General features: G+C 33.4%; 1 protein-coding gene across 1 annotated transcript; it reads right to left on the reverse strand.

Annotated features, from left to right (window-relative positions):
* Positions 1-421: 421 nt before the first annotated feature.
* Positions 422-22,880, reverse strand: LOC129951164 (sodium channel protein Nach). Its single transcript, XM_056063186.1, has 8 exons — positions 22,718-22,880; positions 22,534-22,660; positions 22,194-22,481; positions 22,041-22,122; positions 18,956-19,041; positions 11,977-12,345; positions 11,812-11,918; positions 422-710 (listed from the first exon to the last, which is right to left on the reverse strand). The coding sequence occupies exons 1-8, from the start codon at positions 22,878-22,880 to the stop codon at positions 589-591; spliced, it is 1,344 nt and encodes a 447-aa protein (XP_055919161.1). The 3' UTR covers positions 422-588.
* Between the last annotated feature and the right edge of the window lie 4,101 nt (positions 22,881-26,981).

Genomic DNA, 26,981 nt, shown 5'->3' on the forward strand with positions numbered 1-26,981 from the left:
TTGAAAAGCTTATAACATTTAAAAGACTAATCTAATTATAAGATGAAGAAGATGATTATTATTAATAAATCTTTATTCTTAAACATTTTTTATTTTTATATCTCTTTGGTACGTAGCGTTGTTATCTTAAGAATATAGTAGTTTACAACGGGTGAATAAAATTGTTAAATATTTTTTTCAAGACCTGGTGATTATGATAAGAAATAAAATAAAGGAGAGGTAGGTAAGTTAGCTGAAGATTCCGTATAATAAAACTTTGACTTGCTTGGTATTATCAAAGTCATGTGGTGGAGTAAGGATATCAAAAGACGGCATCAAACTCTTTTTATGGGATTTATTTACATCCCGATTAGCTAAAGAAAAAGCAGATAAATATGAATTTTTATTTTTGTTAATTTAATCCAGGATATGCGCCTTACCAAATTTTCGAGTTACAAGAGTTTAAAGGTTAGTCTTGTGGTGCAAACATACGGCAAAAATGAAACATTTTCGGTTTTCCATTTGAAAGTTAAGGCGTAGAGTTTTATACAAGCAAGTTTACATGAAATATAGACTTCAAAAGCTACTACATGTTGGTATTAGTAACGTTTACATATTTCTTCGTTCAGAAACAAATGTGTTGTATGCTCGAACAGTAAAGTAATAAAATATTTCGACGAAACTAAGTAGACTAGCTCCAACAAATAACCCAGTGGTTCCGCCCATTGAAACTAGAAATAAAATTAATAATTTGAAGTTTAAAAACAATTTATACGAAAAATTGCAATTTAAGCTTCTAATATTATAAGTTAAACGACTTTGAATTTAATATAAGTAAACACAATTTTAAAAATGCACCAAAAACACTTGTTCGACAACATTTACTTTTGTGTAAGATTAAGCTGTCTTGAATGCAAGTTTTGTCTCTTAATTTTTCTATCACTGAATTTTTTAAAAATACCCCTTTAAAAAACCTAAAAACAACCAAAGTCCTTTGTTTTTCGAGGCAAATTTAATACACAGCATATCCCGTACCAATAAATTGAATGATGGTTTTGCAAAGTTAAATTTGTATCTTCTAACTACAGTTTAACTCAATTTAGTATCGTACTCAGTTTTCGTAGTTTTAAGTTATGGGAAGTTATGGGCCTGTAGTAGAAATTTTGGAAAACCTTGAATATAATTCTTGGTATGTTTTTGAACAATTTGTCTTTGAGTAAGTTTTATATTTTTAACTTCCAATAGGGAGTTTTTGTAATGGGTCCGATTTGTCAAATTGAAAATTTGGAAATGTCTCGTTAATTCAAGGTTCCTAGAGTCGAAATAAAAGATTTTTAGAAAGATGTCTATGGGTACGTTTGAACGTTCGCGACGTTTTTTTTTCGTTGTCCATAGCTCAAGAACAAGAAGATATATCGACTTCAAATAAATTTTGTTATACAGATGATAAGGCAGAAAGATGCAGAAAGGGCTGTCAAGAAAATTGCGTGGGTGGTTTTTTTACCATAGCAGTTTGAAAAAAATGTGAAAATTTTGGTTAACCCTAAATATGTATCTTACGAACTAATAACGCTAGAGACTTGAATTTAATTTTACATGATATATTTTAACGTGACACTAAACCAACATATTTTTGGAAAAAAATCCACTTAACGGTTTTTTTATAGATAAAAAAACTGAAGGAAAAAAATGTGTCACCTGGAAAATTTTACGAATACAAAATGATTCTATCTTCAAAACAATTTTGTGCAACGAAAAATAACGTTCGAGAAAACTCTTGACAGTTTCCAAACAAAAACCTAAAAAAAAAAAAACATTACTCAAAGTTGGTAAAAAATGAATTTCGACTCAAACATCTTTTCAAAAATTTGAGATTATGGCTTATAACTAATTTTAACTTATAAGAAATATTGTTTTCAACATTCTGAAAAATGTTGAGAAAAATCGAATTGACAGTTTTCTTACAAAAAATAAAACCCTAAAAAAAATAATAAAAGTTGGCAAAAATTGATTTTTGACTCAAATATCTTTTCAAAACTTTGAGATAATAGGTTCATATTAATTTTTACTTATAAGAAATATTGTTTTCAACATAAGGACAAATTTTAAGAAAAATCGAATTGACAGTTTTTTAACAAAAAATAAAAAAAACTAAAAAAACTTTATAAAAGTTGGTAAAAATTGGTTTTCGACTCAAATATCTTTTCAAAAATTGTAGATATTGGCTTTAAACTACTTTTATCTTTCAAAAAATATTGTTGTCAACATTCAGTAAAATTTTGAAAAAAATCGAATTGATAGGTTTTGTACAAAAAATTAAAAACCCTAACAAAAATTAACAAAAGTTGGTAAAAATTGATTTTCGACTCAAATATCTTTTCAAAAATTTGAAATATTGGCTTCAAACTAATTTTATTTTATAAGAAATATTGTTTTCAACATTCGATAAGATTTTTAAAAAAATCGAATTGACAATCTTTTTCAACAAAAAATAAAACTCTAAAAAAAAACAATACTACAACTTTTCAAAAATTAAAAATATTGGCTTCAACCTTATTTTATTTCACAGAAAATATTGTTTTCGATATTCAGCAATTTTTATATAAAAATCCAACAGTCCGTTTTTTCAAACAAAATAAAATCTACAAAAAATATTAAGCAAATTTGGTAAAAATTGATACGAGTACATATAGACAAACTTTTACGCAAGACAAATCGACAGACGGGATGGGAAGTTATCAGTTTGGGTCGCATCCCAGCCTCTTTTTTATTTTTTTATTGATTATTATTAAATGACATTTCAAATATTTATATCATGATTATTATAATAATATGAAAAGTTTAAGAAATTTCTATACGGTCTATGTAAGTATGTAATAGAAGTTTAAATTAAAAAGTAATTTATTAAGTCCTTTTTCAGCCTTGCTGTGTTTCGATTTTCTTTAATAAAGCGTGGAAGGGAGTTTCATAGGCGAACTGAATTTACAAAAAATTGACGCTCAGATGTTAAGCATGTATAGCGAGGGTGAACTTGTTGACGATTCCTGTTAGAGGTGGTGAAACGTATTCTGTCAAAACAATATTGTGGTTGTTGTGTTAGCAATATATCGGAGAGGAGGATTAAACAACGAAGTTGTACATAATTTGTAGCTACAGTTGTAATATAACTCACATCCATAAATGACAATAGGTATAAGCAAGGTATTCGCTAGCAGTATTCGTGTTTTTACTGGCGTAAAATACTGGGTTACCCAAAGTGTACGTAGAGCACCATACATTTTGCAAACAAGTTTATGTGATCGACCCAAGTCAAAAATCGATTAAATGTAACGCCTAGGTTCTTCGCAGTCTGTACGTGTGCGATTGGATCATTACTTAACATAATTTGAATAAAGTAAACAAGATCTAAGTTCTTTCTTGAGATAACTAAGCATTTAGATTTCTTCGGATTCAAAAAAGACCATTTAAATTATTTATCAACATTGGAGACTCCATTGTCAATAAGTCTGAGAGGGCAGCTTAGATATAGTTGGACGTCATCGGCATTCAAGTGACAGGAACTATTATCGATCAAAGATGGTAGTTTATTTACATACACTGAGAATAGTAAAGGACCCAGTATCGATCCTTGAGGAACGCCAGATAACGTTGGTAGAAAATTGGACAAACTGTCACCAGCTTGGACTGCTTGTTTTCTGTTGTTTAAATATGAATATATGAGCTTTGTGGGGCCTCCTGTTGAAAAATCAAACTGCTGCATAAGCTTGTAACAACGTTATACAACTGTTGTTTTTTGTGGAAACCATATTGTTGCGAGGTAAGAAGGGAGTTAGTAGTAAGAAAAGCGTTAATTTGTTTTTGTAAAATTTTCTCAAAAACTTTAGAAAAATAAGAAAGAATTAAGATAGGTCTGAATTCGGTTCCTTTAGCATTTTTAGGAAGTGGTAAGATTTTTGCCACCTTCTAAATGTCAGGATAAACTCAGGGCATTAAAAAGGAAGCAAATGTAAACGTAATGTAGGGCAGCAAAAATGGCAGAATCATTTTTCTAAATTTGGGATCAATTCCGTCCAGACCAATAGCATTAGACTTGATTGAGAGTAAGCTTCTACAACATCAATAGAATCTACTGCTCGAAAACCGAAACCAGGATGATCTGAGTCTTCCGCAAACGAGACACCCGCAGAAGTGATTGGCACAAAGTCGAAGGTGACGGTTGTGAGGCAAATGCTTCGTTAAGTGTGTTTACATTAAGATCTACAGCAGACGCATTCCAATGACAACGTTTCGCAAGTTTCTCCACATTATGTCGCCCAGTGAAGCATTTAAATGCTTAGAGAAAATGCAAATTTGAGATTTGAGCTGTACAAATTTCCGCATTAACTCTGTTTTCAAAATTCGGTAAAATTTTGAGAAAAATCTATTTGACAGTTTTTTTAAAAAAATAAAAACTGCGACGATTTCTTTGGTGTTTTTGGGTTAAATTGTGTCCGCGGTTAGAATGACTAAGAAATTTAAAGTTTAAGACATTAACATTGTTTTAATGGACCTTCTGTCTTCTTTGTAACGTCTATAGACTTAATGTGTGTATGATCGACTGGGTTCGGTGCGAGATTAAAGGGGTCTTGGAGTGTTGAGTGAGCAATACGTATTATACCCTCCGATAACAGGTCTATTGAATCTTATATGGTATTCAATATAAAATATGACCTGAGGACATTTATATAATTTCAGTTTAAGTGAATATAACGACCTTTTGAGATTTAAAGGATTTAGGATATTTTTTATTTAAATTATTTATTATTTATCTTCAATATTACAATAATAATAATTTTTAATATTTTGGAATTCTATATAATATGTAATGATAAAAAATAATAATTGAATTTGGCAATGGCGTTGCCGTCTGCCTTGAGATTTAAAGCTTTTTGCCGACATAGTGTCCATAGCTTTTATGTTCTCTTGTGCAGCCTTAAAGTATATGGTCATTGTGACTACAAGACTGTGTCTTTGGATCACGTGCAAAAAGTCAATAAAATAAGTTTAAATGCAAGTACAATATTTTCTTTCACGTCAAAAATGATATTTATCTGAAAACTGTTGCAAGCTGGACTTGTCCGCATCCATAAATACAGTTTCTAATAATATATTATCAATAACAACATATCATAAATACACTTCATGGTTTTACAAATTCAATAATAAAATATTACCTAATCATCAAATCTAGGATCTAAAAACATTTCTAAATGACTTTCGAATTTCCTAGTCGTCCAAATTTAAAGGTTTAATATATCGAAGTTCTATCTCAAATTGAGGCTTAAATCAGAGTTCTTATTTTCCAATAACTTGAGTTTTAGGAATTAAACTTTGTCAAGAAGACTACAAATTCGTAATAAGATCACAAATTGCTTTTAAAATGCTTCACCGACCTTTTAAGGATAATGATGTTTATTTAGTCCGCAATCAAAGAAATTGCCTTAAAAGCTTTTATTATTTATAAAAAATAAAAACATAAAAAAACATTACTCAAAATTTGTAAAAAATTTATATCTCAAATATCTTTTCAAAAATTTGGGATTATGGCTTCCAACAAATTTTTACTTATAAGAAATATTGTTTTCAACATTTTGAAAAATGTTGAGAAAAATCGAATTGACAGTTTTCTACAAAAAATAAAAACCTAAAAAAAAAATTATAAAAGTTGGTAAAAATTGATTTTCGACCCGAATATCTTTTCAAAACTTTGAGATATTGGCTAATTTACTTTTATCTTTCAAAAATCTTGTTGTCAACATTCAGTTAAAGTTTGAAAAAAATCGAATTGACAGTTTTTTTTACAAAAAATAAAAACCTAAAAAAAAATGTATAAAAGTTGGTAAAAATTGATTTTCGACTCAAGTATCTCTTTAAAAATTTTAAATATTGGCTTCAAAGTAATTTTATCTCATAAGAAATATTTTTTTCAACATTTGGTCAAATTTTTAAAAAATCGAATTGACAGTTTTTTTTACAAAAAATAAAACTCTAAAAAAAACAATACTAAAACTTCGTAAAAATTTACTTTCGACTCAATTAGCTTTTCAAAACTTAAAAATATTGGCTTGAAACTTATTTTATTTCACAGAAAATATTGTTTTCGATATTCAGTAATTTTAATATAAAAATCCAACAGTCAATCTACAAAAAATAGTACTAAAATTTGGTAAAAATTGATTCGAGTACATATAGACAAACTTTTAAGCAAGACAAATCGACAGACGGGATGGGAAGTTATCAGTGTGGGTCGCATCCCAGCCTCTTTTTTGTTCCTTTAGTCAGGTAGATCAATCACCCAATTTAATAAAAATTTTATAGAAGAAAATAAATAATTTCAAACAACACAAACTACAATAAAATTAAAACCATAACAAAAATAGCTACTACTTACTACCTGGGCACTGAGATTTATGTTTGTTTTATTTCATCATTTTTTATATGCGCGAATAAAACAATTTGCAACCAATTACGCCGTCATTTAAATTTATTATTTTATTCACAATCTTAACTGGTTTAATAGTTGACAACAGCTCTTGCCGATTTGCTGTTCTGTGATTTAATAACGTTAACAACTACACCGCACTTATATCGTTTGTGTCGTCGTGTCGTTGCCGTCGCGTCGTCGTCATAAAAGAAACCATGGTGTTCATCATTCATCATATGGAATTACAAAACATTGGGTTTTGATAACTTTATTGGGTCGCATCGTCGTCGTCAGGCTATGGACAAGACTAGAGCATACCAATTTATAAATGCTTATAGCCGTTAACATTTTACATGGAGCGACTTGAACATAAACTGGAAAAAAATATGGCCGTCGACGGCGGCGGCCGGCGGTGGTAATTGAAGAGCACTTAATAATTTTTTAATAAACTATTGGGTTGTCCAATTGGAGGTTTTAATAGTAAAAAAGGTCTTCGATGCGAACTACACTGAAAACTTCCCATCTCGTCTGTCTTGCTTAAAACTTCAATAAAATATTCATGACAATATTTTGTGTGAGATAAATAATTTGAAGTCAATATCTTTCTATATTCTCCTTATACTTTAGTCAAAAACTATTTCATATAAGTTTTTTGTTGTTTTTGTAGGTTTTCGTGTTCTTTTAAAAAAGTTGTCAGTTGAATTTTTTTAAAAGATTAACTGAAAATTACAAACAATATTTTGCATACAATGGAATAGTTTGATCTTAAAATCTGTTTTTTTTTCAAGAGAGATTTTTACCAATTTTCATAGCATTTCTGGAATTTTTTTTATTTCTTATATGAATAAATATAGATTGGATATTTCTAAGAACAATATCTTACGTTAACAACATGAACAATGAATGAAGCATTTTAAATTCAATACCTTCATTCATTATCGAAATATCGAGAATCAAACATCAGTTTTTACCAAATTTTCTATTTTTTGTAATATTTTCTGTAGGATAAAATTATATTTTTAATTTTTGAAAAGATAATTTTTACCAAGTTTTATTATTTGTTTCTTAAGTTTTTATTTTTTGTAAAAAAAACTGTCCATTCGATTTGTCTCAAAATTTTAAAAGATGTTAAAAACTTTATTTTTCGTTGCAAAAAATTGTTTTGAAGATAAAATCATTTTTAATTCGTAAAATTTTCGAGATGACAAATCTTTTTTTCCGTTAATTGGATTTTTTGAAAAAATATACTTGTTTGGCATCAGGTTACAATATATTTTATAAAATTTAATTCAAGTCTCTAGCGTTTTTGGTTCGGAAGATATTTAGGGCTAACGCAAATATTCACCTTTTTTTGAAACTGCTATGGTCAAAAGAACCACCCATGCAATTTTCTTGAGAGCCCTTCTGCATCTATCTGCCTCGCACGTACAGATATCTTTCTAAAAATCTTTTATTTCGACTGTATTGACCTTGAAACGTCGAGAAATGTCAAAATTGTCAATTCGACAAATCGGAACGATTACAATAACTTTCAATGGGAAGTTAAAAACCTCGAAATTCTTAAAATTCGACGGTCTTAAAATTCGACGGTGCAACGAGTAGGAAAGCTTGTTGAGCTGGAATAAGTAAATTATGTAAAGGCTTATTTGGTTGCGTTCAATTTCAGAAAGATAGAATATCCGATCACTTTTTTGGAACAACTGATCCTAGAATGTGAAAAAAAATAATTAATCCAAAGGCATTTCTGATATATGCGGGTATCTGACAAAACAACTGATTTAAAATATTTCAAGGTTTAAACTGACAACTTTAGTTACTTGATTTTCTTAAAACAATCCTGGGATATGGTCTAACTATTCAATTTTGAAGACTGCCTAAATATAGAAGCTTATTTCTTAATCACCGCAGAAATGTTAGAAATTTTTTTCTTTTCTTGTTGCCGTTTCTATAAATTCTAAAAATGCTTCAATATTAAAGATGCAAGAACCCAGACTTTGATGGTTTCCTTTTTGACGTATTTTAGCAGGACTTAATTTTCGAGAGTCTTTTTTACGATTGTTATCAGTCTACTAAATCGTAGATTGGAGCTAATGCTAGAAGACAAATTTAAAAGAAAATAATTACAAATTGTAGAGATAAATATGTTGGTTCTTGAATTTAACGAAATGAGTGCATATAACTGTGAAAATTATCTTAAAAACAAACTAAGGTAAACAAATAAGTTCGGAAGAAAATAAAGTTTGGCGCTCCAAATTACGCGATGCAGAATCTCTTTTCACTTCAGTACTCGAGAGATTCGAAGCTTTTACTCGTATAATCAATTAATAGCTATGAACGTGCATTCGGACAAGGGTTAACCACCAAGCAGCATAAAAAGGTATTAATCTACTACCAAACGCAACTGGACTTCGACAAAGACCAACATGGTTTACAAAAACATTAACAATCTTCCTCATTATTATGACGAAAACCTGGCTTAACAACTCTATATCGGACTCGGAGCTTTTTGACTCCTCTTATCAAGTCTTTAGACGTGATCGTAATAACTCAGACGATTCAAACGCCGCCGTTGTTGGCGGAACGAGGTTTATAAAAAACTAAACAGCTGTACAGAAAGTATTTATATCCTTTTGGAGCCTGAAGACGAAGTACTGGTTGTTGGTGATTTTAATACACCAAATCTCAATTGGATTCAAATTGAAGACGATAACATCTACTTTTCAATAAACGCGGCATCTTCAAATGAGCTTTTATTAACAGATGCTATGTCTTCATGTGGCCTAAGTCAACTCAACGGTGTGAAGAACCGTTTTGGAAAAACACTCGATCAGATATTTTTCTCCGAAACCATATGCTCTGAAGCAACTGTGATTTCTTCTGCTGTCAAAATTGTGGACGAACATTTCCATCAATCTGCATTAGACATAGCACTTAATTAAAGCATGGCTTCACCTCATATGCTATCTAATAACAACAAATTATAGAATTCAATTTTAGTAATTTTGAAAACCTTTTAAACTTATTATGTACGATCAATTGGGATCACTAATTTTGTAATTTAAATATTGACGATATGTTTAACATTTTTTATTTTTTGGATGTTTCTATAAAACAATTCCATTTAAAAAGACTCGAAATAACTTGAGTATTCCACCATGGTTTGATTCTCACGTTAAAAACTTAAAAAACAAGAGGAACAAAGCTTGAATAAAGTATAATCAAACAAGAACTGATGATGATTATAGGACGTTTATTATAATGAAACAACTTTTCACTGACTACTCTAACATCCTACATGATGACTACATTCGGAAAATTGAATTAAACCTTAAAAATAATCCTGATAGTTTTTGAAAATTCGTTATTCGTAAGAAGAAAGCATATGGGTTCCCTAACTTAATGACTAATTTGACATCAAATAGTAATGAGCCAAGAATAATTGCGAACATGTTTGCAAACTACTTCAAAGATGCTTTTGTAGATTATAATACTATTAGTTGTCCTAACACATCTACCACTGTTATAAAATTTCCCCACTTAAATTCTATCAATTTCGTTATTAGTGAAGATACTGTCCTTAATAGTATCCTACAACTTCAAGAATGTTTTAGTCCTGGTCCCGACTGTGTATTTTATGTTTTCTTTTCAACACGTCTTTAAGTAACTCGCTGTTTCCTTTTATCTGGAAGAGCTCCTTCATGATACTAGTACACAAAAAAAGTCTACCGAACTACCGTCCTATTGCTAAACTATCTGTGATACTTAAACTATTTGAGTCAATCGCATGTAGCGTCCTTTCTTTTCACCGTAGTTAAATAATCTGTGATAACCAGCATGGTTTTGTAAAAAAGCGTTCAACTGTTACTAATTTGTTTAACTTTACGTCCCTTTGTTTAGATGTTTTTGAAAAACTTGAACTAGTAGATTGTGTCTTTACTGATTTCAGCAAGACCTTTAACAAATTGTGTCATAAAAGAAGGAAGATTTATGAGAGAAAGTCTTTGCGAATAAGGAGGTAATGTTTGAATTTCATAAAACCACGGAAAGGATCGTAGACAAAAATGCAAACATATTTTTCTTAATGGCTTCAAGTCTTGGTACGTGTACCGGCGTAGTGAGATGACCATACTGTAATTTTGTAATAAGTAATTTTAAAACATAAGGAACACGGGAATCACGGCCAAATCTTTTAATAAAATCCGGAACTCTATGTGCTTTTTTAACTATGAATGTTCATTAAATGTTAGTTTGGGATCTAAGACAAAACCCAAGTCAGAAAATACATTTACACTACTTAAAGGCCAAGAATCAAACATGTAACTCCAAACGATTGGAATTATTTTTTTCGCCTAAAACTCATGGTTTTACATTTGTCAACATTTAAAGAAGACGATTATTATTTCACCATTCCCGGTATAATATTAAGTCTTCTTGCAAGAGAAGACAGTCAGATGTAAAGTTATTTTTTTTATTTTAATGTCATCACCATATATTAGGAAAGACGAATTTTGTATAATCGAAACCAAGTTATTTATAAATAAAACAAATATAATAGGACCAGACCAAGGTGACTACCCTGGGGGACTCCAGAATTCACAACAAATGAACTAGAACACTCATTACGAAATTTAACACTATAACGTCTATCTTGCAAATATGAGGAGATCCAGTTTATGAAACTGTCGTAAAACCTTGCTGTGATAGTTTTATTAAGAAATTAAAAGTTTTTATATTTAAAAGAAAATCAATTTTTAAAGAAAAAACATCTGAAAAAAAGTCTTAAACTACAACAAAAAATAAAATGGCATTAAAGTCGAGTTTCAGGAATTTAGAGGTGACATCTTATTCAAGGTTTCTACGTAATAACCTACAAATTTGCTCTTTCTCTCAGAAAAATTCTTATGCATATAATTTAAAGCATAACTTAAGCTTTTCCAAGTTCTAAATTGTGTGAAAACAAAGATTTAAGTTGTTAGTTAGTAAAACACTTTTTTGTGAATATCTTTAAATTACTAACAAATCTTAAGATTAAATCTTTACTCATACAACATAACTTTATAAGCTTAATGGCTCATATGACCAGCCATGGATCATTTCTTGGTCAAGTCCTCAGTTAAAGTAGTACTTTTAGCAACAAAGTTTAAAGCAGTAAAATACATATTTTATTTTCATATATTAAACAAAAATAATTACAAATATAAGGGGGTCATATCCATTAAATCAATACGATAAGTATAGCCTAACCAATTCGAGATTGAACGTAGCCATTGATAAATTGACTCTGATTGGTAACCCGATACCCATGAAAATTACTTTCGCACTCGTTTTGAAAATGTTCTACAAATTTGAAATGATAGATAAATACAAACCAACTAAATCCAATTTGCCTCGAACAACATTACGTTTATATCGCTCAGTTGGAAGTTCCATCAGTGATATTTGGACCTTTGAAATAGGATTTTGGTGCCCATAAATACTAAAAAAAACGAAGGTTATAGGTTTTTAAACATGTAAATAAATACAAATTATCTTACTTTTCTTTACTATCCAGAACGGTTGAGATATCAACTTCACTACACGATGGTAAACAATCACACACCAATCCCTTGCGCCCGTATGACCATTTTGCTATAACCACTGAAAGATCTTCGTAGTATTCATTGAGGCACTGCAATCCCGTCATGTTGCAATAAAGCCATTCCGGAGTATTTGGCATAAGGTGACTAGAGCAATTACAAAGTCTAAATTGCTTATCCTTGCGACATTGTACAATGCAAGCGCTATAACTGTAATATGTATGTACGTCGAGGATATTTTCATCATTGAAACGGCAATTCCTCTGTTGAACACTCGTACTGCGAGTTTGTTCATCATTTTGAATATCTTTCTTTGTAATAAATCTTCTGTTGAAACGCAAGAATAGACAAATAAAAAACGTTATTAAATAAAGTTTGATGCTAGAAGTCATGTAAACTGTCATATTTTATTTAGTATTTCTCAAGTCATTCTATTTTTGAAAAATTTGAAAATTGGTCTATATTTCTAAAGTACCAGCGAATTTCGTATATTAAAAAACATACCTGAACTAAATTTTTTGTTTTTGATATCAAAACTCAGAGATTAGAAATTTTCTCAATATCAACTCTAAGGCTACAGATGTTCAACGTAAATGGCTAACGCGTTGACTCTCTGACGTAAGAATGACGTCACAATCCTGGAAAAGGGTGGCACGTTGTGTGATCGTCAACGAAAAATGCTATCAGAACCATAAGCCTTGAAAGAACTACTGGCAAGGCAGTGACAGTCTAGCAAAAGAGAAGGCTCTACTTCCTCCGTTTTATAAAACAAATCCGAAAGGTTCAAAATAATTAATTTATGTATGTATATATTTTATAGAGAACTACAAAAACCATCCTTTTTTATCAATATCTCTCTGACTTATTTTGTTTATTGGTTCTTGTTAATAATCAAGACTTTAAAACATTACACTTTTGGGTAGAAGTTCAACTCGAAAATCATCCTTACTCGTTAGGTATCTAAGTATACTTTTGATAGTACACTTGGCAAAAAGAATGTTGCTGATATTACAAAGCCTTGAGTGCATCATATAATTGAACGCTTAGTTAAAATTATTGTTGCTGATGGTCCGAATATTACTATTTCTCAGGTTTGCAGTCATTGAATATCTGATACACCATCTTTTTGGAGATAGTATATGAAGGGGCAACAAAATACTCAAAACTACCAAATAAGACTGCATTAGGTAATTAGTTTAATTGTTGCGTAGTTGTACCTTTTGGTGACGACATCATACCTTCCAGATCATGCCATCTGACACCTTTTTCGTGATGTTACGTCAAAGTAGAACAGTTAATAATGGTTTTCACCTCAAAAAAATTAAACAGTTTTGAAACTAGGCACACATACTCAGGAATGTGGTGACCCAAAAAAATTCCCAAAGAACCCGACGTGAGCTGAAGCGGCAGTTAAGAGAAACATGCAGTTTGTTTCAGTTTATCTTAAAAACTATTTGTCGTATCAAAAAATTTTGTTGCACATATTTTCGTATCTCCTATATTTAATAAAAAAAAACTCTAGCGGCAGTGAAGAGAAACATACGGTTTTTTCAGTTTTTCGGGTTTATCTTGAATACTACTTGTCATATCAAAAAATAACTTTCTTTTTTTTTTTATAATAAACACACACTCAAGGGGATATTACTACCCTTATTATGCAGATGCACAGATGTCGGTGCACATTGGTTTTGAATTCCTGAATATTGCAATGACTAGAAAAGACAGAGTGTGGTAAGGCATTCCACATTCGCGTAGTACGGCTAAAGAACGAATCTCTGTATTTGACAGTACGACCGAAGTTGGGCTCGAGGGTATACTGATGAGCATTCCTAGAAGCGCGAGTATTACGGTTGAACTGTTTAAGGGGAGGAATACAACTGGCTATTTCACTAGAGCATAAGCCGTTAAAATAACGGTAAAAAAGGGTCAGACAAGAGACCTTACGACGATGTTCAAGCGAAGTAAATGAACTTATGATGATATTATCACCTATCAATTTAAATGCTCTACGTTCAATACTATCCAAGATGCTTAAGTAAGTTGCAGGAGCACCAGCCCAGAGATGGGAGTTATACTCAAGCTTTGGACGTATGTAAGTCTTGTAGATAACAGCCAGATCAGAAGGGGTGGAATATTTCTTGCATCGCCTAAGAAAACCCATACACCTTGCGGCATTTTTGGCGACATAGCTTATGTGATCATTCCATAAGAGGTGGTTGGTGACACTCATACCGAGAATATCGAGGTGTTCAGTCTCATTGATGCAAGTGCCATCCATGGATAATGGCAATGGGGGTATATCTCGCTTTAACGTACAAGACAGCATTGGGTTTTCGAAGCATTAAATTCCACGCGGTTTTTTAATCCCCATTGAACAATGCTGTTTAGATCGGAATTTAATGAGCTTATCATATTTTGTCGTTGCAGTTCCACATCCGAAGAAGAGGGATGTGAGTCTGAAAACGAATATGAAAAGCTAAGAGTACTATCAGCGAAACAATGTATTGAATTAGATGTTGCAGACAGAAGATCATTAATAAAAATGAGAAAGAGTGTTGGAGATAAAACAGAGCCCTGGGGTACACCAGCATTTATTTTATGGTTTTCAGACTTGAATCCATCCAATACTACTTGTATTGAACGATCCGAAAGGTAATTACTAATCCTATGAAGCAGGGATTCATGAAAACCGAATGCACGCATTTTCGATAAGAGAGCCTGATGCCAAACCCTATCAAATGCTTTTGAAATATCAAGTGCAATAATCTTACTTTCTCCAAAACGATGTAAAGATTTACTCCACTGTTCGGTGAGATGAAACATGAGATCACCAGTGGACCTATTGTTACGAAAGCCGTATTGCCGGTCATTAAGAAGCTTTCGATCTTCAAGATATTTGTTGAGCTGATAATTAATCAGCGTTTCCATGACCTTGGAAAGAAGGGACGTAAGTGCAATCTGTCGGTAGTTAGAGGGTGAGGAAGATTCGCCTTTTTTGGGAATAGGCTGGACAAATGCCGTTTTCCATCCGCTCGGAAGCGGAACGAGACCTGAGGAGTAGGACAGATGAAAAAGCTTACGCAGTGGTTTTGCCAGCGTTGAAGAACACCTCTTCACAACAATAGTGTGGATACCATCGGGACCAGCGGATTTATGTGTGTTTAGATCTCTTAGGACTCTTGCCACAGTACGAGTGCGAAAAAAGATTGGTCCCATAAAATCACAAACTCGCTTAAGTACAGGCGGAGTCATAACACTCACTGGCAGCGTAGAATTGGCGGCGAACTGCCTAGCAAAGAGATAAGCTTTCTCTAAAGAGCTAACAAAAGGAGTGTCATTAACAACGAGCGTAGGAACCGAAGAAGAAGAAGAACTCCTCATGTTTTTTACAAATGACCAAAAATTTTTACTGCCTTTAGGACATTGCAGTATTTTTTGCCGTAAATGTTGGTCATGTAAAAATTTGGTCCGTCGAATATGGGCGTTGCAGGCCTTCCTGGCTTGTTTGAACTTTTTCCGGCTTTCCTCAGTACGGTTGGCTTTATAGCAACGGAAACTAACCTCTTTGGCCCTAATAACCTCTTTACAGCTCGCATCAAACCAAGCGTTTTCCTTGGGTCTCATACTTTTAACCCTGTTTGGTATAAAAGTTCTCATTTCCAGGAGAATTAAACTTGTGATCATATATCAGCGCTGGCGTCAACGTCACTATCGAGGAAGCATAGTGACCAGTTAAAGATCCTAAAGTAATTATTGAGGCCGTCCCTTCTTTCTGGGCTTTCTCGTATTGCCAAACGGTTCTCTTAGGAGCTCTTTCTTTAACTGAACAGTTTTGACAAGAGAAATTTGCTGATATAACACAATGGTCAGATGTGCCTAGAGGAGATAGAACACTAACAGTGTACTTATCAGGGTCAGAGGTAAAAAACAAGTCAAGAGTGTTTTCTGCTCGACCTTCAACGTCCAATATTCGGGTGGGCTCGTTGTCAAGTGTCGTTGTCGAGTTAGGTGGTTCAACTCAGCGAAGATTTCTGCACACACTCCATCGGGTGTTGTCTGGCCTGAATGTTGAAGCCATGAAGAATTGTGTACATTGAAATCGCCCGTAACAACGATTTCAGTGCGAGGATAGGACGAAACAATTCTTTGGATGGAATCAGACAAAGCATCAAATTCACAGAAGTTGATAGTCTGTTTAAATTTGGGCTTCGATAAAGGAAGCAGTAGTGAATGATTTGCTTATTAACGGAGAATTTAAACCACAAAAAAATCTATAAAATTCAAGCTTATTAAATTTCCGAAAGAAAAATAGCATACTTAAACTTAAATTTATAAATGGCTGGTGGTTATACTCGTATGTATGATGCCGAGGTGTGTCACATCCACTAAACTCATGAAAGAATAGAATGCTTTTGAATAAATCTTCATTTTGCCAAATTTTACTTGAATAAAGTTTTCTTTCAACGTTGCTATGGCTTGGCTTGATGAAAATTATTTCCTTTTCTGGTGGCGTTAAAGCCATAAGAAGAACTATGAGATCAACATCTTCACCTAACACTGCAAGGTTTGCAGTCTCCAAATAATAATAATTAATAAATAGTTCAGAATCGTCTCGCACCTATATTCCTTGGTTACGAAGTGCCGTGGTTAGAAACGATATCATTCTTGACATTTTTTTTTCATTGGAAAGAAAATCAATTTTTCTATGTGTGTCACTGTTACATGATCAAATTGAATATCGACTGACTTCTTAAGTCTATATCTTCGATTTTGTTCTGCTCTTTTTGTATTGTATTCTAAAGAAGAGTAATCATCAAACACTGCAGTACAACTTTTTGCCGAATATTTTTTTTGAAGTTACTTAATGTAGGAATGGCAAATTGTTGAAATATCGGAATCTTTGGGCCACAATACTTTGTGTAGCAGGAAGCCACTATCCACAATAATGTCAAAGTCAAGGAAATCAATATTTGTTGTAAATTCTTTAAATATGTCGATGACTGACTTCTTTGTTTTTCGCATCCCATTTTCATCAAACAATGATAATGGAAAGGGAGCCATCTCTTACTCCATATAAGTCTTCAAGTCTTCATCGGACTGCTTACTTATACTTATTCTTTGGAATATCATCAAAGGATCTATTACCACCGTTTCACCTCGAATATTGACAGAATTTGGCATAAAAGACAAAGGGAGTGATCGATTTTTACTTCTGAAACTCGTTGGCCCACTCTGTGGCTCATTGTCTGCATGTCTCGAGAATAACCATTGTAGCAAGTTACATCATCATCTCCAACGATGCCACTCGCTATTAACATGATGTCATTTGTAACTGGAAATGGAGGATGACTTTGGAACCAATTTGACAGCTTTGCAATGTCTGTATTATCTCTAATTGTACGTCCTCCCCAAAATATTTATGTTAATCACTAGTAGAAAAAAAAACGCGAATTCTTCGATTGATGAACAAATTTCATGAGTAGCATTCAGACCTAGAACCCATTTGCTAAGTACACTATCAGTGATTCCACACCCTCGTGTCAGGCCACCCATTCTTTTTCATCTTCATTCGACGCATTAGAGATTGTTCAATTGTCTGGTCCGAACACACCCTGTCCAAAATCGATCAGTTTTTCTCATAGCAACGTAACCATCTTGCACAAAGTTCTTAAATTTATCTGGGTTTATCACAGAAGGCAGTTTAATCACGTCCTGCAAGTACAGGTGACATGATTTGGCGTACGAGAAGTATCCGGCGGCATGGAAATATGGAATCATATTTTTCACACAGTTGATATGGGCATTCCAATCGCCAAACCGCTCAGCGTGAAAAAAATTTGAAGCAATGTAATCATATTAAACAACTGAATCCATAAGGCTGCTGTGGGTCCTTTAGATTTGAGTTTGTTAAGATTTGTTTGTATTTAGTTTCTCATTAAGATGGATCAATGAGGGTTTTGTTTTAGTGCACATAACGAAGGAGACTCATCAAGAAAATTTTTCGTGACATTGTTGGCTTATGTCGTCTTGCTCCATTATTATATTAGCTAAAGATGTCTGTATTAGTATTGAGCACGAACTACTCTAGCGAAAGCTTTTTTTGCAGAATCTTTTTAACAGAAACTGGGGCGTATATTGTACTCATTGACTCTTGCAGGCCACTTCCACTCATCATAAAACCTATTGAACCCATAAAGGACATTAACAGGTGAAATCCACCCAATCCTTAAATGCCGATACAGTTATTTTACAAACTTAAACAAGAACAAACAAATTATTATCATATTTCTTTAGGAAATTTAATAAACTTTATTTTTTTAGAAGATTATTTTTTGATATGACAAATAGTATTCAAGATAAACCCGAAAAACCAAAAAAAAACCTTTGTTTCTCTTCACTGCCGCTAGAGTTATTTTATAAACTATAAGAGATACGAAAATATTCATCATAGCTTTTTTTATAAAATTTAATGAGTTTTAATTTTGTCCAACAAAATGTTTTGATACGACAAATAGTTTTGAAGATAAACGTGGAAAACTGAAACAAACTCCATATTTCTCTTAACTGCCGCTAGAGCTCACGTCGGATTCTTGGGAACTTTTTTGTGGGTCATCATCAGACATCCCTTAGTTAGTGTGCCAAGTTTCAAAACTGTTGGTTTTTTTTTGAGGTAAATGCAATTTTTTTCGATAATTGACTGGACTAAAGATTGTGTATACAAGAAATTTCCACCTGGTTGAGGCACTGCCCGAAATGTGTAACCATTTGTTTACATATTATCTCAAAGAAATCAAGTTGGTCATTTAAATGATAATTTTTTTCACACGTAATGATAAGGACCAGAGTTCATAATGAAAATAAATTAAATAATTGATTTACCTTCTACAACTTCTGTGAGACGTTATGATAATACTCGTAGCTTATAATAATTACTTACGAATAGGACACGTAGGGACCAACAGTTAATATTTCCGTCTTCGGAGTTACAAGATTTGGAACCTCCTCCTCTCCAAGAACATAAATCTATATTTGGGATAGAAATATTATTTATTTAATTGAACCGCTTTCTTATTATTTATTTGTGGTATCATTATGAATGAATCATGAGTTATTTTGAAATATGAGTTTTTCGTATTGATAAACTGGTATGAGTCTAAGAGCCGGCAGCTAATTTGAGGAGTGTACTGATAACCAAAATTCTTTGATGTGAATGTGTAGATACATATACGCACCATTATATCAAATTCAACCGTCTGGCAGGTTTTTTTAGCAGTGGTCGGGGATTAACATTCATTCTTCTGATTTTGAGGATTGAAATCATTCATCATCAGATTCATCGGATGAAAAATTCACTATCGATGTCTTCACTTTTAGTGTCTTCATTTTCATTTTCGTTTACACAGAAATTTTCATTGATTTCTGGGACTGCAATTCCGTTAAACCAGTGTTTCCCAACGTGGGGCCTATGCCCCGTAGATCATATCGAAATGAATGTTTCAAGTAACAAAAAAAATCGGCAGTATTCGGGGGAATACTTAAAATTTGAAGGCGAAACATAAAGCCCATATAAATTTAAATTTCTTCCAAACTATAAAGACAACTTTTTAAAAAAGAAAAACAGTTAAGTTCCTCTTTACTACTCAACACACCACTACCAAATTTCTTTACACATCGCTAAATCCGAAAAAAGTCATACCATAGGAGAGTATTTAATCAAACCATCAGTATTAACATTTCTTAAGACAGTTTTGGAAAGAGATGACAAAGACGTTGAAAATATTGCACTAAGTAACAATACTGTTTGCAGAAAAATAGATGAAATGAGTGAGGATATTGAAATTGAACTCGTTGAAAAACATTTAGTAGGCTTAAAGATTACTTAGAATTCAATAATATGCCCCTGAAAAATATATCATTTTGCGTTGCAGATGGTGCTCCTAATATGATAGGGAAGAAAAATGGTTGCTTAAAATTGATGAAAAATGATAACCCAAAAATGCTTCTTTTCCAAAAACATTTCGCCTGTTCTGAATTAAGTTCTTATAACTCTGTTACAAAGTTTATCAATTCTATTAAAGCTAGTGCCAAATGTAAACGTCTTTTTAAGGATTTTTGTGAAGTATAAAATGAGGATTATGTAAGACATACTCCACACTGAAGTAAGATGGCTCTCGAAAGGGAATTACTTCAAAAGATTTATTGAGCTTTTTGATACTCTTAGTGATTTTTTAAACGAGAAATGAAAAATCTGATGACGATTGATTGTAAAGCATTCTTGAGTTATTTATCAGATGTCTTCGAAAAACTAAATACATTAAATACGCAACTTCAAGGAAAAAATAAAACTCTCGTTGAAACAAAAACAAAAATTATGGCAGATAAATATTTACAACAAAAAATTTGAAAAGTTCCTTGGCTCAAGGAAATACAAAATGATGACCCAATTAAACCATGGCATCGCTTTCTAAAGAAAACCGAAATCAAATATCCCAACATAACCAAATATAAATAGTTTTAAGTTAAGTTAAGTTATGATAGCTTGTATTAAGCTAAATAAAATAAATAAATATACAAGAGAACTGTTATTACCTTTTCCGTCCTCATCATTAACGGAATGCGGAGACTTGAGACTGAAGCTGTCTAAACTTGAACCTGACATGAAATCATTTTGCAGGAGGCATCAAGCGCAAGGATCTTACTAAATTAAAACAATACATTACTATTCAATTATTTTTCATTACTTGAATTTCAGTTTTAGATAACTCGTGTATGTTTTGAAAACAATTTTACTGAGTTTACCTATTTTTTATGGATTTCTTTATTCAACATTTCAGATGTTTGTATGTTCAAAATTGTTGAGACATTTATAATGTAAGGGGGACATGAAGATTTCGGAAAGGGAAATACTGCGTTAAATCATTTCAGCTCTACAATGTTATCATCGATCCATCTAAATGTCCAAAACATTGAGGAACGGGAATTAATGGATACATTAAACATTTAATTCATATAATTTTTGAATGAAGTCTGTGATGCTATAAAAAGTATTCTACCTATCAAGTTTCTTTCCATTTTTATTTCTCGAATTTGTCTACATGTAACTGTGCAAATATATAAAAATCTATTACTCTGCTAACATGCTATTTCTAAGGTCAAGTCTTCAGAAAATTTTAGGTCTCTTGGCAACCAAAATGTCTTGGGGACATATTTTTCTAATTAGGGGATTTTTGATGTATCATTTTTTTTGGTTAGGTTCATATCTTAGAAAAAATGTAAAAAATGCTTAAAAAACCGAAAATTGTCCATTTCCCATAATATGCTGCCGGCTCTAGGTCTTTATGTATAGAAGCTCAGGTCGCTATTTGGTCATTTTCCACAATGAAACTTTTATCTTTTAACATTTAAAGAGTAAAAACTACTCCTAATTTTGCAGTCAAACTTCGAAGTTCCCAGTTTGCCGAAGAAAGTTTCCTGAAAGAACAAGTGATAATTTCCACATATATCTTGCTATTGAAACCCTTTACATTTTATTCCTTTCGCAAACCACTTAAAAGAAAGCGTCAATGCATTTGCTCCACAATAGATTCAAGACCTTAAGGAAAGAACTCTTGACAATTTAATGAAAGCTGTCATTTAATATAAAATCGGAACTTTTTGTTGGAAAACCTTCTATTTGAAATATTCGATGACAAATACTTCATCCTTTTTCGGATATAGAGACAAAAATCCATTGCTATTTTTCTGCAATAATAAGCTGTAATAGTTAATTTAAATTCAATCAAAATGCTTCTTAATTCAGTCTTCGTATCGGGATACTCAATCAAAGTGACTGAAAAATTATGTATCCTTTTGACATTTTTGGGTTTTTTATGTTGATGTAAAGTCTTATTTCATTTTTGTTACAAGTAATATTCTTCTTGAATAAATGATTGTTTGAGCCGTTCACGCAATTAGTTTTTGTTTTTTTAATATTTAATTAAAGCTAAGAAATGATGAACAATTTAAAATGCAAACATACTTACATTTGCTTCTGTAAGAACATTCATAAACAATGAACCTGGCCCAGTTACCCGATCCGAGTACATATTTATTTTTAAAGGTGCACTAAATCGCAAGAAAAAATAATAACAAATAATTAGGAATCGTAACTTAAAATCAATGCACACAAATATTACTTCGTTTGTAAGGAATTTATGGCATAGCAAATTCCAAGTTCCGTCTCCAAAGTAACAAAGTACTTGCAACAATCAAAGGGTTTACCATTCCATTGACACGATGAAAGAGTTTTTTCACAACTACTCCGAACAAGTTTAGCATAGTATGAAAAATTCGAAGTAAAACAATTTCCACCTTCCAATCCCTCTCCACCGCACTCATGAACCGTGTGATAAGATTCCCCCCGAAAAAAGGCTATTTCACTCAGAACTTCTTCCAATGTAAAGTCATGGTCATATCCCCAGAGGCTTAAAATCAAGAATATTAAAAGGAATGGATAGTAAGAAAATAATTAATTACTCTTCGGCAATTTCCTGAATCCGATCCATGTTCTTCAGTTCACAAACTACAACAGCTGGAAAATTAGTTTCCCAGTCCTTGTAGGATGTTTCAGCTACAAAACTTATTGCATTGTTTTTAAAAGCCTCTATAAATAAAGAAAAGGTTTGTATTATTCCTATTTTAAATCTTAAAGAAATGTTACCTAATGAAGCCGAAATGAGTAACCATGAGGCAAACCACGAAACTAGGACACAAATCAGCCAAAAAAGCTTTTCGATACGTGAGGCATCTTCATCAACAATAAATCGTGCTCCATGTAAGGTAGAATTCTTTAAATATTCGTAGAGAATTCTCTGCAACCGCATTATGTAAGAAATTGCAACGAAATGATTCAAAATTAAGTTGATTTAACGCCAACAAAACGCCCAGAACTGCATATGATATTTTCCCACGCGTTATCTTACTTACAGATCCAATTAAATATGAACATTGAACATGACAATAAAAACGTTTTTGGTTAAAGTATCAACCTATATTAAATTATGTACACATAATAGCTACATTTTGCTTATGATTGACTATGGATTCGATAATAAGATATTGAACAATATTTTGTAGATGTACATTAATGATTTAAGCAAAACAGTACACAATCAACATTTGTTAATGACGCAATGTGAAAGTTATATTCTAAAAATTATTTTTTTAGTTTTGAAAAGAAACAGTTAAATTTCCATTGCTTTTAAATACTGTTCTTCAAGTTTATTTTAAATACATTATTATCTTTGTAAAAAACATACATTTATTTGTCAGAAAATTTTTCCAAAAATCAGGTAAGAAACAATTTTTTTTTTAATACATACATACGTAAATAAAAATTAAATTGAAAATTCCACTTGGCTTTTACTCCTGGAAAGGTCATCTTAATAACTTTTTACTTTTATTAAATGACAATGCTTCTGATTTGAACAAAACTGATTTTATGGTTCTTAATATTTACATTTATTAACTGGCTGAAAAGTTGTTCCTGCCATTTTATCTTTAGGTCAATTTGTTGATACTTTTTTGAGTCATAAAACAAGGTATAAGAATTCCAATCCTTAGTTATCATTTAAAATCTTCTTAAACAAATGTGGAAAATAAAGATTTTTTTTTCGAAAACTGACACAGCTTTTCTGTTAGTTTAGGAAGTAAAATTTTGCTTTGTTCGTAACGTATTGAAACAAAAGCGAACCTTAGGCAAACGACAACAAAAAAAAAGAAGACAATAAGTTTAATTGCGGTTCCCGAGAGGATTTATTTAAGGTTTTTGTTTTATTTAAGTTTTCTTTTATTTAAGTTTTCTTTTTAAGTTAAGTCGCCCGAATTTTTAGAAGAAGCCAAATCAACTGCAACTTCCTCAAAGATGCGGTGTTCTTTTATAGGGCATCCACTGTCTTCCAGTGATTTTCCGTTTTTTCCACTCTCCACTGTCGAGCTCCTGGAAGTTTTCCATTTCCCGCCATTTCTGTCCAGCTGTCACCAAATTAATTTTCCGCAGGTCGCAATAAATCGACTAGATAATTTGTTCTTCGTATTCGGCATTAAATTCCCTTTCGATTGATGTGCCATACTCCTTAGTTCGTCCAGATCTAAATTTCCTAAGGAAATTCGCCTGAAATGAATTTCTTTTTAAGAGATTTTTTATAAGTTACCGGATCTTCTGAACGGTTTCATTTAACCGTTCAGTCGACTCTTTAGTTCCGGTGTGTGGATTGTGGAACACAATCGAGCCAAGTGGTACCGAATGTCAAATGTCATTTTTGTTTTCTTTATTCATTTTCGCACATAACCACAACACTCCCTACTCTAGTGTTCTAGTTAATTCAGTTTATTAATTAATTAATAGTGCGCAGGTGCAAATTTTTTACACCACGGTGCGGTGCCCTGCATTGGTGTTTGGCGAGTCCCTCACGGGCAGATTACTTGGCGGGCGGTGCAGCTGGTAAATTCGTCACATTGCCCCCTCCTTAGGACTCTGGCTCCTGCTGAGTTCTGGTCTAGGTTTAAAAGGGGCCAAACGGTCCACGTGGATGACTCTCGTTTTCTTACTGCCCTTGCACTGGATCCGGTACACCAATTCAGATAGCCGCGATATGATTCGAACTGGGCCCTCCCAGTCACTCTGTAGCTTAGGCGATATCCCTCTTCTGCGTTTTGGATTGTAGAACCATGCTTCTTCACCTGCAAGAAAGTGAATTGGGTGTTTTTTAATATCGTACCTAGTTTTCATTGAGTCTGCCGCTAAGTTTAGATTATTGCGAGCAATTGCATGTGATTTTTGCAAACGTTGTCTCAATTCTAGTGCATAAATAGGAGGGTCCAAGTCTGTGGTGTTAGGAGAGCCGAAGGCAAGATCTACTGGAAGCTTAACTTCTCGTCCAAGGTTAAGGTATGCCGGTGAGAAACCTGTTGCTTCATGTTCTGCCGAGCGATAAGCAAGGAGGGCTGTTTGAAGATGAAGGTCCCAATTTCTTTGCTGGCTATCGACGTACTTAGCAAGATAGTCTAACAGTGTTCGATTAAACCTCTCCACCATACCATCCGATTGTGGGTGTAGGGGCGTCGTCCTGGTCTTCTCTACACCCAGCACCTTAAGCGAGGCTTGGAATACTTCAGATTCAAAATTGCGTCCTTGATCGGAGTGTATAACCTGAGGAACTCCAAAACGACAGAATACCTGATCTACTAACGGCCCCAGTACTGTTTCTGCTGTCTGGTTGGGAATGGCAAAGCATTCTGGCCATTTAGTGAAGTAGTCCATAACGACGACTATGTAACGATTACCTGCATCTGTTTTGGGCAATGGACCCAGAATATCGATAGCAATGCGTTCGAAGGGGCATCCTGGTCGGCTTGGCTGAAGGGCTCCACGCGTTTTTCGTTGGGGGCCACGCCGAGAGGCACAGGTGTGACAAGTCAGGCACCACACTTTAACATCTACCGTTCGTCCAACCCAAAAATACCGTGATTTGACTTTTGACAGTGTCTTCTTTTGACCTAAGTGGCCACCACTGGGGCTGTCGTGTAGTGAAGTGAGTATTTCTGGAACGCAAGCTTTTGGGACCACTATGAGTTTGTTACTTTGACCTGGTTTCTCCTCCCACACTCTTACGAGGGTGCCTTTATCTAAACAGAGCTGATCGTACAAAGCCCAATATGATTTAAGTTCCTCACTTTGACCCGAAATATTAGCTTTATCCGGACGTTTACCATCTTCTTTCCATTTGATAACCTTCCCCAGGGTTGGATCTTTTCTCTGCTCCTGGTCAATGCTACCTGAAACGAAAGTAATAAGGGCACGCCTTGAAGATTCTTCCTCCAGCTCTTCTACCCTGTTGCAATGTTTGCAATTGCCACATGTTCTTCTGGACAATGCATCTGCATTCCCATGGCGTGAACCTGGTCGATGTTGGATGTTGAAGCTGTATTGTTGGAGGCGCTCTAACCATCTTGCCATTTGTCCTTCTGGATGCTTAAAATTGCACAGCCACCGTAACGAAGCATGGTCTGTGCGCAGAGTAAAGGTGCGGCCAAAAAGATAATGGTGAAAATGGTGAGTAGCGAGAACGACGGCTAAGAGTTCTCTTCTTGTTACGCAGTAATTTCGTTCTGGGCCACTTAGGGTTTTGCTGAAATACTCAATGACAACTTCTTGATTGCCTTGCCGTTGGCTGAGAACGGCGCCTATTCCAAAATTGGACGCATCGGTGTCCAAGATGAAATCATCAGTAGTAGTGGGAAATGCCAAAATTGGTGCTGTCGTTAATTTAGCTTTAAGTTCGTTAAAGGCCATATCACAATTGACATTCCATGCAAAGCGACGATTTTCTTCAGTCAACTCAGACAGAGGCTTAGCAATGGTAGAGAAACCGGCAATAAATCGTCGGTAGTAAGAGCACAATCCTAAAAAACTTCGGACTTGTTTCTTATTTTGAGGAATCGGCCATTCTTGGACAGCCTTTATCTTTTCTGGATCTGTGACTAGCCCATCTTCTGATACGACGTGTCCCAAATAGTGTACACTTTTGGCAAAAAAATGACATTTGGCAGGGTTAAGCTTAAGGTTAGCATTACGAAGACGTTGGAAGATTTCTTCAAGGATACGGAGATGTTCGTCAAAAGTACCGGCGTAAGCGATGATGTCATCAAGGTAGATTAGTACGGTCTGCCAAGACATTCCTTGGAATACCTTGTCCATCAGTCGTTCAAAAGTTGCTGGGGCATTGCATAGACCAAAGGGCATCACGTTAAACTGCCACAACCCATCTCCTGTTGAAAATGCCGTTTTCTCTTTGTCCTGGTCGTCCATCTCAACCTGCCAATATCCGCTCTGGAGATCCATTGTTGAGAACCATTTTGCCCCCGCTAACGTTGAAAAAATGTCGTCCATTCTCGGTAAAGGGTATGAGTCTTTTCTTGTCTCA

Source organism: Eupeodes corollae, chromosome 3 (assembly GCF_945859685.1).
Source record: "Eupeodes corollae chromosome 3, idEupCoro1.1, whole genome shotgun sequence".
Taxonomy (NCBI): Eukaryota; Metazoa; Arthropoda; class Insecta; order Diptera; family Syrphidae; genus Eupeodes; species Eupeodes corollae.